General features: G+C 48.8%; 1 protein-coding gene across 3 annotated transcripts in view; it reads right to left on the minus strand.

The window, feature by feature from the left end:
• The window catches only part of LOC119464465 (uncharacterized transmembrane protein DDB_G0289901), a 67,581-nt gene that overhangs the window by 11,408 nt on the left and 43,072 nt on the right, over positions 1-13,101 (minus strand). For all 3 annotated transcript variants that reach the window (XM_049656406.1, XM_049656408.1, XM_049656407.1), the window contains 3 exons: positions 1,229-1,273; positions 1,077-1,142; positions 126-197 (listed from right to left, as the gene is read on the minus strand). In XM_049656406.1, coding sequence (XP_049512363.1) covers positions 126-197; positions 1,077-1,142; positions 1,229-1,273 — 183 coding nt within the window. The remainder of the gene's footprint in view (positions 1-125; positions 198-1,076; positions 1,143-1,228; positions 1,274-13,101) is intronic.

Here is a 13,101-nt window from a genome sequence, read left to right on the forward strand (position 1 = left end):
CGGCCATGCCCGAAGCCAATTATTTGTTCAAATTAGAGGCATGCATCTCAAATCACATCCGCTTGTCAACTGTTCCCGCAAAGTTATGAACTCGCGGAACCAAAAGGTATCGGATCGAGTCGTACCTGAAGGACTGGCCAGTGAATCTCTCGGCGTTGGCCTCGTGTTGCTTGCCTCCTTGGCGTCTATAGGTGGGGCTGCATCGTTTTTGAGATGGTTTGAGATGAGTTCAGGGGAGTCGTGATCAGCTACCTGGACTATCCGATAAATCATGAACACCTGGTGAGCGATGCGACAAATACTTGCACAGAGGAAAAGCTGGGCGAAACAAGTGGGAACCACGAAGTCGCCGCCATGTTGCTACGACTCATTTGTGTAGCACTAAAATATTCTAAATATTATGCAAAAGCAAGCACTTATACATCGCACGTAGGCACGGACAAAGTTTGCAGTTGATTCCGTATATTTTTCAGAAAGATCAAATGGCTATATAGAAAATTGTGACGCAAAATTTACGGTGCCTAAAAGGCTGCGTTTGCAGGTGCTTTAACTAGATGGTGCCACCATACTGACGGAGGCTCAGGATCGCATCTCGTCGTCTGCGCGCCAGCATAGGGTAGCAACATGGCAGCACCCTTGCGGCTCCCAGTTTCAATACATAGGCGCTATGGGCAGCTTTTCCTCTAGAGATGGTTATATTTACTCTATGGTGCATTTGAACGGTTAAAAAACATAAAAGAGTACGAGAGGCATCGTCCCGTTCTCAGTAACCTCTCAAACGAGGAAAAGCAAGCATTGAACATTGTGCTACGATAAAACTATTTTCATTAACCCGGAGGACAAAGGAGGTGGAGTGGTGGTACTTTACGAAAGTGATTACATAGCCGGTGGGTCCCGTGAATTGTGCAAATTTAACTTCTATACAGAGCTCCCAAGCAATCCTACAGCTCAAAGTCATTATTGCAGTTATCTCACTTTCTTGCGCCGTTTCTTGCACTGTTTTTCTCCTTAGCATCATGTACCATCTATCCCTGCAGCAAACCCCACTGAGGTGCAATGAAACAGCAGAGACTTACATTCAACGCCAGCTGGCACAGTCATAAGGACCTCCACACCTCTATTCTTTGTACAACAGTGTGAACCTAAAGAGATCAAATTGTAAATAAGCATGACATACGAGAAATGCAGAGCAAATTATTTATGTAAACTGAACGCCCGCATTTCTTACCCTCCGAGTCGCTGCCAGGGAGGTCGTCATGAGTAGAGATGGTGGCTATAACAAAAAAAAAAAAAGAAAGAGACGCGTAAATATTTGTCGCCGATTTGGTTCAAAAATAGAATTATTCGACCCGACCTTTAACAAAGCTAACGTCTCCCCTCCTGAGACGCTGGCATCACAGCCCCTACCCCTGCATCAAGCCACATGATATCTTTTACAGGACATCAAGTCGACTTACTTCAGTGCCCGGCTGCCTTGTGTAGTATGGATGATTGAGCTGAACTCCTGCATTGTGCCTGCTCCTTCACTGCCCCACCCTCCTCACCACGTGTAGGGTAGCAAGCCAAACATTGATTTTTACACAATGTTTGTGCAAGAATAGGCCCTGACAACTTGGATGCTTGAAAACATGGATAATCTGAGTCGGGGGTTCTAGCTTTTGCACGTACTGTCCTCCCCTATTTAAAGCAAACTCTGTGGAACACCAGTGAATTCAGCAACGCACGCCTCCACAGATTGGATCCACGTTTGCAACTCCGTCTTCCACCAGGGTTACCACGAGCGGAAGCAACGCTTCTGTGCCGCCTGTGGCTCGGCGTGGTATTCACGAACGCCTATTCCTTCCGCATTGGAATGGCCGACAGCTCTGCTTGCATCAACTGTGGCTGCGAGAAGACAATCAAGCACCTCCTCTGTGACTGTCTCCGATACAATGTGGCAAGAAAAGCGCTGGCCACTGTGATTGAAAAACTGGATGATCGCCCCTTCACAGAGGAAAACGTTTTAGGACACTGCCCCAGACGGCTTTCGGCACTCAAGGCCTTAACGGATCTGCTGAAGTTCTTAAGGGTATGTGAATTGAGCGACAGACATTGAACGTTGCAGCGCTTATGGTCGCGTTATTGTGCGAATTTTTCTTACTTTAATTTTTTTCTTCTATCACCTTTTATTCCCTTTAGCCCTTTCCCCAGCACAGGGTAGCCAGCTGGTATTTACACTGGCTAACCTACTTGTCTTTCGTTCCCTTTCTTTCTCTCTCTCCATTCTGTTGACCAATTTCTGAAAGACCAAACAGAGCTGGCCAACAGTGCGAAGCCCTGCTTAACAACAAGGCAGAACAAACCATCAAAAGCGCCCATCAGAAATAGCGAATTCCCACTCGACTGGCATCGCCTCTCCCTAGGCAGGCCAAATTGGAGCTACGTCCTGGCCCCCCTCCCCTCCTTCTATAGTGCAGTGCGTTTATAACACATACAAAGCATCGCTGAAAGTCAATCTAATAACTTTGCATAGGCCTGCAATGATTCGCGACATAACTGGTTTTTGAGGGATATACCACTGGGAGAAGGCATTTGCTACAAAGTCATCTACTCACGCGATGCAGGAGTCTTTGTGGGCATTGTTAGTTTTCTGTGAATGAAGATGCTGGGTACAGCGTCTGGCTTCAGCTTCTTTTTCCCGAACTTGCTCAGAATCAGAGGCTCGAATTGGTCGGTCGAGAAATGATCCTAAATATAAAAAAGAAATACACAGATTCAACACGCAAGTTGGAATATGTGTGAAGCAAAGCTTAAGGAAAGCGTTCTATCGAATTCTATAAAATTACATGGGAACCGTACAATCGTGTTTATATTCATACTATGCAACCTGTTCTAATGTTTAGATGCAGGCACCGCACAGGTGGCAGGTTTAATCGCACGCAGTGTTTATTATTCGTATGCACTACAGCTGTGGTTTACAAGCTATGGTGAAGTGCACAGAACAAATCAGGCGAATGCCACTGTGAAATAAAACGCAACGATGCAACGAGGACAAAGGTAGTGCATGATGCTTGTTGAAGGAATTGTTACGACACGTGTAGGGCACAGAAATCTGACAAATGTATCAAATTAAAAGTGCACTTATGGATTATATAAACCCTTGTGCCACAGCTGCAACTTAACCATTGGCCAAGAATAGTCACATGCCAAGAGTGCATAGGCCGAAATGCCTAAGAACGGGGCAACGATGTATAAAAAAAGGAATGTGACAAGAAAAAAGGCGAAGTCTTGCACTAGGCCGCGAAAAGTTCAAGACACAGCGATGCTGGCCGACTGATTGCGTCTCTTGGTTGTAGCATGTTGTAGCTAGGTTATCTCTCTCTTTCTTTTTCTTTCTCTCTCTGGCGATCATTTTCTATTTCTCTCTCCCAAAGAAAGTTGTGTTGCAATCGCCAGTACTGTCACGTAGTAGTGACGATGAAGCAAACAGTCGTAAAACTGTGAACGACGAAACTGATTCGTTATTGGGCGAACCTGTGCCCACAAAAGCAAGTTACACTGAAAGCAAAACGATAGCGGCGAACACAGTCGGCGATCGTGGCAAATCTGATTAGCGGCGAAGCGCGTCGGCTTTTATACATGAGTCACCGAAGGTCCGAGATTATTCTCCCGTGCCCACGTATCTTCCAGAAAGTTCTAGACCATTCCCGTCGGTCATACTATCAGATTGCGTGAGCGTCGGTGACAACAGACAACGGATAGAAGCATCTATAACGTTCGAGAACTTCGGAAACATGCAGGCGCGTCCTGTGCCTAGCGATAACATTTAACATTTCTTAGTCGGTGAAAAGCGGTCACCGGTGAAAGATAAACATGTACACGTGTCAATACCCTCCCCTTAGAAAAGCATCGTCCCGATGCTACAACCACGAAAGCGAAAACAAAACCACGCGTATTAGAGAGAAAAAAAAAGAACAACAAAGTAACAAAGTACCTAAGTTTATCAGCGAGCGTAGAAAGGCTTAAGACGCTCCACGTGGATGACTTCAGGGCCGGTATTTTTGTAGCGATGCCTTTCCGGTAATAGTGCCTTTTTGCGCTTATCGCGCTTTGTCAGTGGTCGGGGCCGCGATTTTGTAGCAAGGCATTATGACTTATTCTACTGTAGTCTTATTATCCACCGCTCACGGCCGGCTGATTCCGTTGATAATGCGAGCGGACCGTCGCTCCGACCACTTTTAAAGCGCGAAAAGGCATTATGACATTAAAGGCATCACTACAAAATACCGGCCCAGCGCGACGGTCCGCTCGCGTTATCAACGGGATCAGCCGGCCGTGAGCGGTGGATGATAAGACTAAGTCATAAGGCATAGCTACAAAATCGCAGCCCAGGTAAAGTCCCTATATAAGAAAAGTACCGCCATCCTTTAATAAACGCCGCTTCTTTCTCGCCTGTATCTCCGATTGGACGATGATAGCGCGCGCTTTTCACTTTATATTTTCTTTTTTTCCGCCTCAGAGCCATGTTGAAAGTCCAATGCGCAGCCGCAGTCACCGCCGGCGGCGGCGGCGCGCGCCCGGCCACGGCCGGGCTCCACTGGCGCGCGCGAGCGCGCGTGCCAGTCGAGCCCGGCCGTGTCCCGGCCTGAAAGTTTCAACGTGGACTTTCTAGGTGCGCCACCGTCGACTTGGCTTTCGCAAGCAAAAAGTAAAGAAAAAAGCAAGCGCTTTAGGAGAGGAGGCGGCGGAGGAAAGAGTAGATGGGGGTACTTTTCTTATATAGGGATTTTAAGCCCAGGTCGTGCGCAGCGCCGCTGTGATTGCGAAATGCCGTCCGGCACGAGCTCATAGTCCAGTGCACCAATACGTCGAATGATCTTATAGGGTCCGAAATAGCGACGTAACAGTTTCTTGCTAAGTCCTCGTCGGCGCATCGGAGTCCAGACCGAAACACGGTCGCCGGGCTGGTACTCGACGTAGCGTCGTCGAAGATGGTAGTGTAGGCTGTCGGTCCTCTGCTGGTTCTTGATGCGCAGGCGGGCGAGCTGTTGACCTCCTTCGGCACGCTGCAAATAGGTGGCAACGTCGAGATTTTCTTCGTCGGTGACGTCCGGTAGCATGACGTCAAGCGTCGTTGCCGGGTCCATTCCGTAGACCAGGTTGAACGGCGCCATGCTCGTCGTTTCTTGCAGGGCCGTGTTGTATACAAAGGTCACGTACGGGAGGATGGCATCCCACGTCTTATGTTCGACTTCGACGTCGACGTACATTGCCAGCATGTCGGCGAGGGTCTTATTAAAGAATACGGACACAAAATACGAAAATTTTACGAAAATGCTGAAAATGAATTCTCATTGTGTGATTACACCGAAAAGAAGTAGTCACTTAGCTCATTTTTGAGCCGATGGCTTTATTTTTGGCGTTTTTGTGGGCGCGCGCCTCGCCGCCCGACCCGAAGGAGTTGGAAGGCGTGACGTCATGACACCCTTGTCGGATAGCCAGTCGGCCGGCCACGGTCATTCGAAGCGCGCCGACGCCGCCATCGCGAGCATGGTTTCGAGTTCTGGTGCCTCTAAAAGCGATGAGTACACGTTTGAAGACGAGGACCATTCCAACTTGGCAAGAAATATTGCCGCTTACGGTTACGAGCCTTCCGCGTCAAGCGACGAAGAAAAGCAGGCGGCCGTGGAAGTGCCAGTCAGGTTTTCACGAACCGTAGCGCGGAGATTCCGCTCTGCACCAGACATTGTGCGAGAATTATTTGTCATTTCCTCTGTAAACTTGCTTTTGCAAGAGCGCACGCAGGTGAAGCACCTGCGGGGTACTTCAGCACTGCGTGGATGACTGATTAGTAGTTTATGCCGTCGGCGTGAGCAACTGCTGTGAGGTATCAGTACCTACAAGACTATCACGTCCACTTCGCCAGCCGCCCGACAGATAGCAGCACCTGTTCTGGCGTTCCCCAAAGTTTTTCCTGCTTTTAGCCTGTGGAGAAGCAGAGCTGTGTGTGTGTCTGCCCCACTGCCATTTAGGACTGATCTCGTGAGTCGCGCTCGCTAGCCTTGTATTGTTTTACTATGCTTTGCCAACATCTTTAAAGACATTACTGCCTTCGTGCCCAGCCTCGCCCTCACACTGCTCAAGAAGGCTGCAAGTGAACCAAAACAGTACCATCTTTTCGCCTCCTCTTTTCAAACGCGCCGCTGATCATTTCTGCCTTGCGTTTTCGTGAGAAGACCGATGGTACAGCGTCAGGCTTTAGGCGCGGCCTTTTGAGCGGCATGCCGAGGCTTTTCAGCACAGCCGGGCTGGTCACATTTTCATCGTCGACGAAGTGGTCCGCGCAAATGAACTCTCTTTAGAGGTCTCCAGGCTGGGCGTGATGGCTGACCGTTAGGTATCCAAAGTTTACGCACCTTCTCGTCTCTGGGAAACGTGTGCGGCGGCGTGTCACGACCGACGATGCTGTAATAACAGCAATGTCTGGGCATTTCCTTCCGCCGCGACGAACGCGTCAATACCGAGCGACGACCACGGGAAGGCGCATGTAGGACGCATCACCTGCGTGAAGCGCCGACGGAGATAATGTTTCAGACGGACCACGTGCGAAGATCGCCGAAAGGGGTTAAACAAACGCTGCAAGAGACCGACACCCCCGGAAACAGTGCAACGGTTGTGGTCTACCTTGACCGCGAGCGCGCGCGAGGTTGGGTGTCATGACGTCAAATTTCAGCTTCTGCCGACTGCCGTTTGGAGGCAAGGTGCAACAAAAAATGGCAAGAAAAAAATATGTGGTTGATCCCTCTTATATAGGAATCGGTATAGAACACGAAAGTGAAACGTGTCTTCACAGAAGTAGTGTAATGTTTATTGCACATTGATATATAATGTCTATTGGTGTTTTGTGACTAAAGCGCCCTTAGGCATTGATGCACCCACGCTGACGCCTGGTGGCACGTCTCCTCCATCACGACTACCAACGTCGATGACCATGAGCAACCGTCGTGCATATGGAAGCTGCACTACGCTGCACACGCTAGCACAACGCGAAAGACGAAGTACGTAACTGACACACTAATACAACGCGCAAGACAAAGCACGTAACTGAATCGTCACCGAGTCAAATCAGCGCGTACAGCGCGTCGTAATTGCAGCCTCCGCGATCAACTTCAGAAACATTTTCAGAGCTAATTGCGGAGGCCACGCTCCGCTGTGCTGAGCACGGTGAACGCCACCTCGGTGGCGTTGGTAGTGCTTCTTGATGCCAGCGTCCCTTCGAATGCTGGCATCGAGGCGTCGTAGTGCTGAGACCACCGAAGCGTTCACTGTCGGTGCGCGTTAGTGTCATAATGCAGTACTTCTCTTTTCTGCTCGTAGGCGGCGGCACCGCCCCGAGCAAGAGCGCGGGTACACGGAGGAGTGTTAGATATATAAGGCGCGTCTGTGTAGCTCTCTGCAAATGCGTTTGTGGCGCAATGGGTTAAACGCTCGGCGATCTATCGTCGCGGACCGAGAGGTCGTGGGTTCGATTTCCAAATTTTGCATGTTTGTGGAACTTTTTCTTCTGGTTTCTTTCTTTGTATTATGTTCGTGTATGTTCGTGTGACGTATTTCCGTGACGGAAATACGTCAGTGAAGTCTTGGTGGACCCCGGCATAAAACACTTTCGTGTTAAAAAGATGTTTCTCATTCTTTTTTAAAAGCAGCTTGTTGTATTCGTCATTTTCAACAGTTTAACTTTTGTTCCGACGCAAAAAACTACCCGCCAACTTTTGTGTCAGTATCCCTTCCTTTAAGCCGCTCGGTGAGGCCATTCGTCTGCGGGTGGTAGGCGGTGGTCCGGCAATGGCTTGTCTGGCTGTATCGCAGGATGGCTTGAGTTAGTTCTGCCGTAAAGGCCGCACCCCTGTCGGTGATGAGGACTTCGGGGGCACCGTGATGCAGGAGGATGTTCTCGACGAAGAATCGGGCTACCTCGGCGGCACTGCCTTTGGGCACTGCCTATGGCCAAGGCTTTTGTTTCGGCGTAGCGGATGAGGTCCATTTATTCCCGGACATCGACGTCGGAAAATTCCCAAGTAAGTCCATCCCGAACTGTTGGAACAGTCGGCGAGGTGGTACAATGCAACCATATGGTTCCCCTAAATGCACGATCTGCAAGCGTGGGTGTATAGCGAAGTGGTTATGACGCTAGCCTTCGGACCGTGGGTACTCGGGTTCGTGTCCTGCCTTGCCAAGAACGTTCGTTTTGTTTTCTTTCTCTCGGGCGGCGAGCGCAGACGCGCCAGGATGACGTCACGGCGCATGCGCAGTAGCGCGCAGCTACTGTGCATGGCGGAGCCGTCTGTGTGGAGTCGCCTGGTTACCATGGCTAAGGCGCGACAGTTTCGGGCCTTACGCACAAATTACGGCTCCCTGAAACTGCGGAATAAATGACGGCGACGCTCCAGCCAGTGCTGATGACGATAATTTCGTGCACACGCACAAATTACGGCTGGCTAATTAAACAGCTTCGCTGTTAAAAAAAGAGCTGTGAATATCATGCGGCATTCCACTAAGGGTCTGTGCAGCTTTGGAAATACATGAGACGACATTACACGTACCGGTTGTATGTCATTATAGATAGTGTTATTACGCCTAATAAAGGTGTGCTCAGTGGAACTACCTTGCTTAAATATTTTTGATATGCAAGCCGAAGAATTCGTTGGCGCATACCCAACTGCCCAAACAAGTGGTATAGTAAACATAACAAATTTAAGAACATCCAAGTGCTTTTCGTTAGGTTTCTCTGTTAGATTATTCTACGCTGACATTAAACGTAGTACATGTGATATCTATCGTTTCACTACGATGAACAGAGGTGGGTTCACGGGCAACATATTTCTTGAGTTCATTCTGTGGTATACAATCCGGTTTGCCTTGCCGATCGATGCACGTTAAGATGTGGGCTAGACAAACAAGCCTTCTCTTTGAAACACTCTACATAAGTTGTACTCCACAAGCCTCATGCCCGACTCGTCTCCAATAAACATTACCCAAAAGGACTCACTAACGAGGCAGTTGCTTTCATGGGCACCGTTTCGTCATGAAGGCTTCACAGCTAAAGGACCTAGGTTGTGCAAGAGCCTCGTAACATGCTAGACTCGTTCGCGTTGCTAGTATGGTAACAGTTTAAAAGACAATGCCTTACTAAATGCAGCTAATCGACCGAATATACTAAGCTAACAGTGTGGTTAGCATAATATATGTTTTAACACAAGCTAAACCACTGCGGTTAAACCACTTGAGTTAAAGGCGACAGTGTCGGCTTGTGGTCGAGGTACGAGCACTGCGTCGACGCTGTACTCAAAGAAAACAGCGAAGGACGTCTATGCGACATCACCCTTTCGAATAACTATGTCGGATGCACCGTAACATAGAGACTTACCTCACAAAGACGCACTGAAGATAGTCCGTCGAAGCATGCGCGGCCGATTCGATGCAGCCAAACCTTTCTTCGCTCCACATCCCTCTTTCTCGATGGCAAGGCAAAAAGCTTCTTACCCTCAGTGAAGCGATTACGGCAAGCGTAGGCACAGCAGCTCATGAAGAACGCTATGCAACAAGAGAAGCGCCTCGCTGTTTTTAACGACGCCCTCACGGATGGAACCGGCCAGCTCGGAAGCGCCCGGACCCGCGCGTAGAAGCGCGCTTGCAGCCGTATGGCGCCGGAAAGCCGTCTGAAACCTCGCGCTTTTTCTCGGCTGGAAAAAAAAAAGAAAAAACGTACTAAAAGCGCGCGCCGTCACGTGACAACAGTAGACCAATCGGAAGGAGAAAACCGGCTCCGGCGGGTGCAGCGTAGAGATACCGTAGTAGAGAGGAAAGCGGAGAGCCGGCGCCTAATTGAGAGGGGGGTTGGAGAGGGGAAAGCAGAGAGGGTAGAGGGTCGGCGAGCTTCAAAGGATGGCGCTACTTCCTGTTCGTCGAGGCGCTTTCGTTTGATGTGAAGTCCTTCAACAAATCAAAACAACCTTATCGTTTGAAGTTTGCCGCCCCGCACATGTAAAGCCACTCAACGAATGGAAGCAGCGCCATCCTTTGAGGTTTGCCGGCCCCCTCGACGGCCTCTCCGCTGTGTTCCCCTCCTCCGCGCTATCCTTTGAAGTTTGCCGCCTCTGCGACTGCTCTCTTCCGCTTTTCCTCTCCTCGTGCCGTCACGTGGCACGGCGCTCTTTTCTTTCATTTCTTCGTTTCTTCGCGTGGAAATAAGCAGCGTCCACTTTTATTCGTGTTGCAGTTGCAGGAGTACGCGCCGACGTACGCTCTGTGCGGGGCCTCCGTCGTGAACGCGCCTCCCGAAACGGCGCGCTTCCTGGGGGTCTCCTACTGACCCTGATGAGCTTTGTGTGTTGTAAATGCTTTACTGAAAGAAGGTATTTCTCGTCTTGCACTCCGGGTAAGGAGGTGCGTGCGTACTATAATTCCCAAGCGTCGAAGTCGCTACAGGAACTTTAACGGACCGCCGTTATACTTGTGTCCTTGTGAGGGATATACAAAGCTGCTAAATCTTAGGGGACGCTGGAGCTCTTACAGCGCATGCTCTTACCGTCGATGTCATGCCGTTCGTGTATTTTGTTTGTTCACTGGCAAATCAGGAGCACAATGGACAAAGCTTTTCATTCGATCACTTGGCACCTGGTGTTTCGAGCGGTCAGTCGCGCGGCAACTTTGTGTCTATTCGCGGGCTTATTTCACGCTCGGAAAAACACTTTAATGTAGAACGTACTAAGCAGCAGAAAGCTGTATCCGGAGTTCTAAGTGGGGAGCACTTTAGGGTCCCGGGCTGTCGGCTCCTAATGTGTCGTTTCATGGCGTCACGCTCAGAAAACACAAGCGCAAAACAAGGCCACAACGTGCCAATACCAGTGCAAAACCGGGTGAAATTAAACTAACTAGATTCAGAATAATATAAAATATAGGAATATATACTCATGAATTATTCGAATTAATTAACAGAAATTCGTTAGAATCGCTTCTATCATTAGCAAAGGCTTTGGCACCGTGTGCGTGGCGGTTTCCCACCAGTTGTGCCTTACCACAGGCGTCAAAATGGATGATGGATTGCTAAACAGAAAATAAACACAAGATTAAACAAGATAAACACAAGGGCAACATCGGCGAATCACTGCTCCGCGCGTTGCCAGCTTTCACGTTGAGTGGAACTGCATTACCGCCCAGTTTACCATTGCATTAGCGCCGATTTTTCAAGTTACTCTACAGCTTTTTCATTGACACTTTTCATGTAATTATTATATTTGAGAATTTGATTATTATAGACTAATTATACTAGTATCTCCAAACGACGGCAACGTTACCTTGTTCCTGACCAGCTACGTGGCATTTGCACATTTTTAAAATCTTGCTGCAGAATAGTTGGGACAGTTCACGTCGACTTAGTATTTGCCTTTAGTGTAAAGGGAGACTAAAGTGTCCTTAGTGTAGTTACATGTAGTGTAAAGGGACACTAAAGCCAAATACGAAGTCGATGTGGACTATTTAAATACCACTCCAGATACCTCGCAACCCTTGTTGGTTGGCGAGAAAAGACTTGGTTTACGAGAAGCTTGCATTTGGACGGTCCGAATACCTTCATTCAAATATCCCGCCACCAAACCGGGGAGTCGTGACGTTCCATATACGCCATCACCGCCCATTGCTGCCGTTGGTGAGTGAAATGGCACCTGACATGTGAAGGTACGGTTTTTCACGAATCGCAAACGCGCGGCCATGGAGAAATTGAGCCAAGACAGAGCGGTGGATTCGCCGCTGCAGCTGCTTTTGGTCAAGTGGCGTACCGCCATAATTTGAACGTCGCTCATCTCTTTCCTGTATCTCCGATTGGACGATAGCAGTCACGTGATAGCGCGCGCTTTCCCTTCTTTATTTTTTTTTCCGCCTCAGCACCATGTTGAAAGTCCCTCTGCGCAGCCGCAGTTGCCGGCGTGCGCCCGGCAGTGGCGTAGCCAGAAATTTTGTTCGGGGGGGGGGGGGGGGCTCAGGTTGCAGCGCGGCCTCCTCCTTATAGAATTTGTCGTGGGATCAAATGCATGAATAATAACTGCATTGCCAATTTCATTGTATATTAAATGCTGCAAACGAATTATTGAACGCTATGCACTGTCCATTAAAATATGTATGGTTTCATAAAAGCGTATATTCGTATGCCCCAAAAACTGTGGCAGAAATAACTGATATCAGTGCTTCCGTGTTTTTTTTTTTTGTCTAATTAATCAGTAAAGAAAACATCACATGAATTTTAGAACTATTGACCCTTTTCGCGGAGCAGTTTGTTTTAGAAAAACGAGATGGCGCTCACGGCGGCGCGCCATACCTCTCCTCAGCGACCGCGCACGAATACGAAACCATTACGTACCGCTTCTACCTTCCTTCTGTGCGATCAACTGTCGGAAATGCAACTGAGTTTTCGCTAACACACTGTGCTCCAATCATGCTAGATTGAATAATGTGGATAGAAGACGTGTGCAGTAGTTGACTGCAAAAATTGTGAATGGCATGTTAAGGAACAGAATGAATCTGTGTGGCGAAGTTCGCGGACCGCTGCTGCAACTGTCCGAGCGTGCTACCGGCACATCGAGATGAACGGCTTTCCTCGAGGATACAGATAATTGCTCATCCGCCAACATTGTATCGCTAACCTTCAAAGAAAGGGCTTCAGCCCCGGAACGTCGGCAAGAGTGAGTACCACTCGTTAAACAATGACAAAGGGAGTAGCGCCGCTTCCTGTCATAGTAAGTTTCGCGCGCGTTATCTATACACATCTGTCCAAATGGCAGGAAAACTTACGCCCACTCTATCGCCGACGTATCAAGAATAAGTGAATGGACGCACAGTTGAATATATGCGCACAGTATAAACACAATAAATGACGGACTACACATATGGCGCACCAATGGTCGAAGCTGAATGTTTCGTGACGGTCCACAAGAGTAAGCAAGTTACTATAGCTGTAATATATATTTGCTACAAGGTATTACAATGTACAAAACAGCTACGTTGCAAGCCTTGTACGCAGCAAGAACAAATCTATCGGATTCAGAACTGAGCACACCCGCGAGCGAT

This window comes from Dermacentor silvarum, chromosome 9, assembly GCF_013339745.2.
Source record: "Dermacentor silvarum isolate Dsil-2018 chromosome 9, BIME_Dsil_1.4, whole genome shotgun sequence".
Lineage (NCBI taxonomy): Eukaryota > Metazoa > Arthropoda > Arachnida > Ixodida > Ixodidae > Dermacentor > Dermacentor silvarum.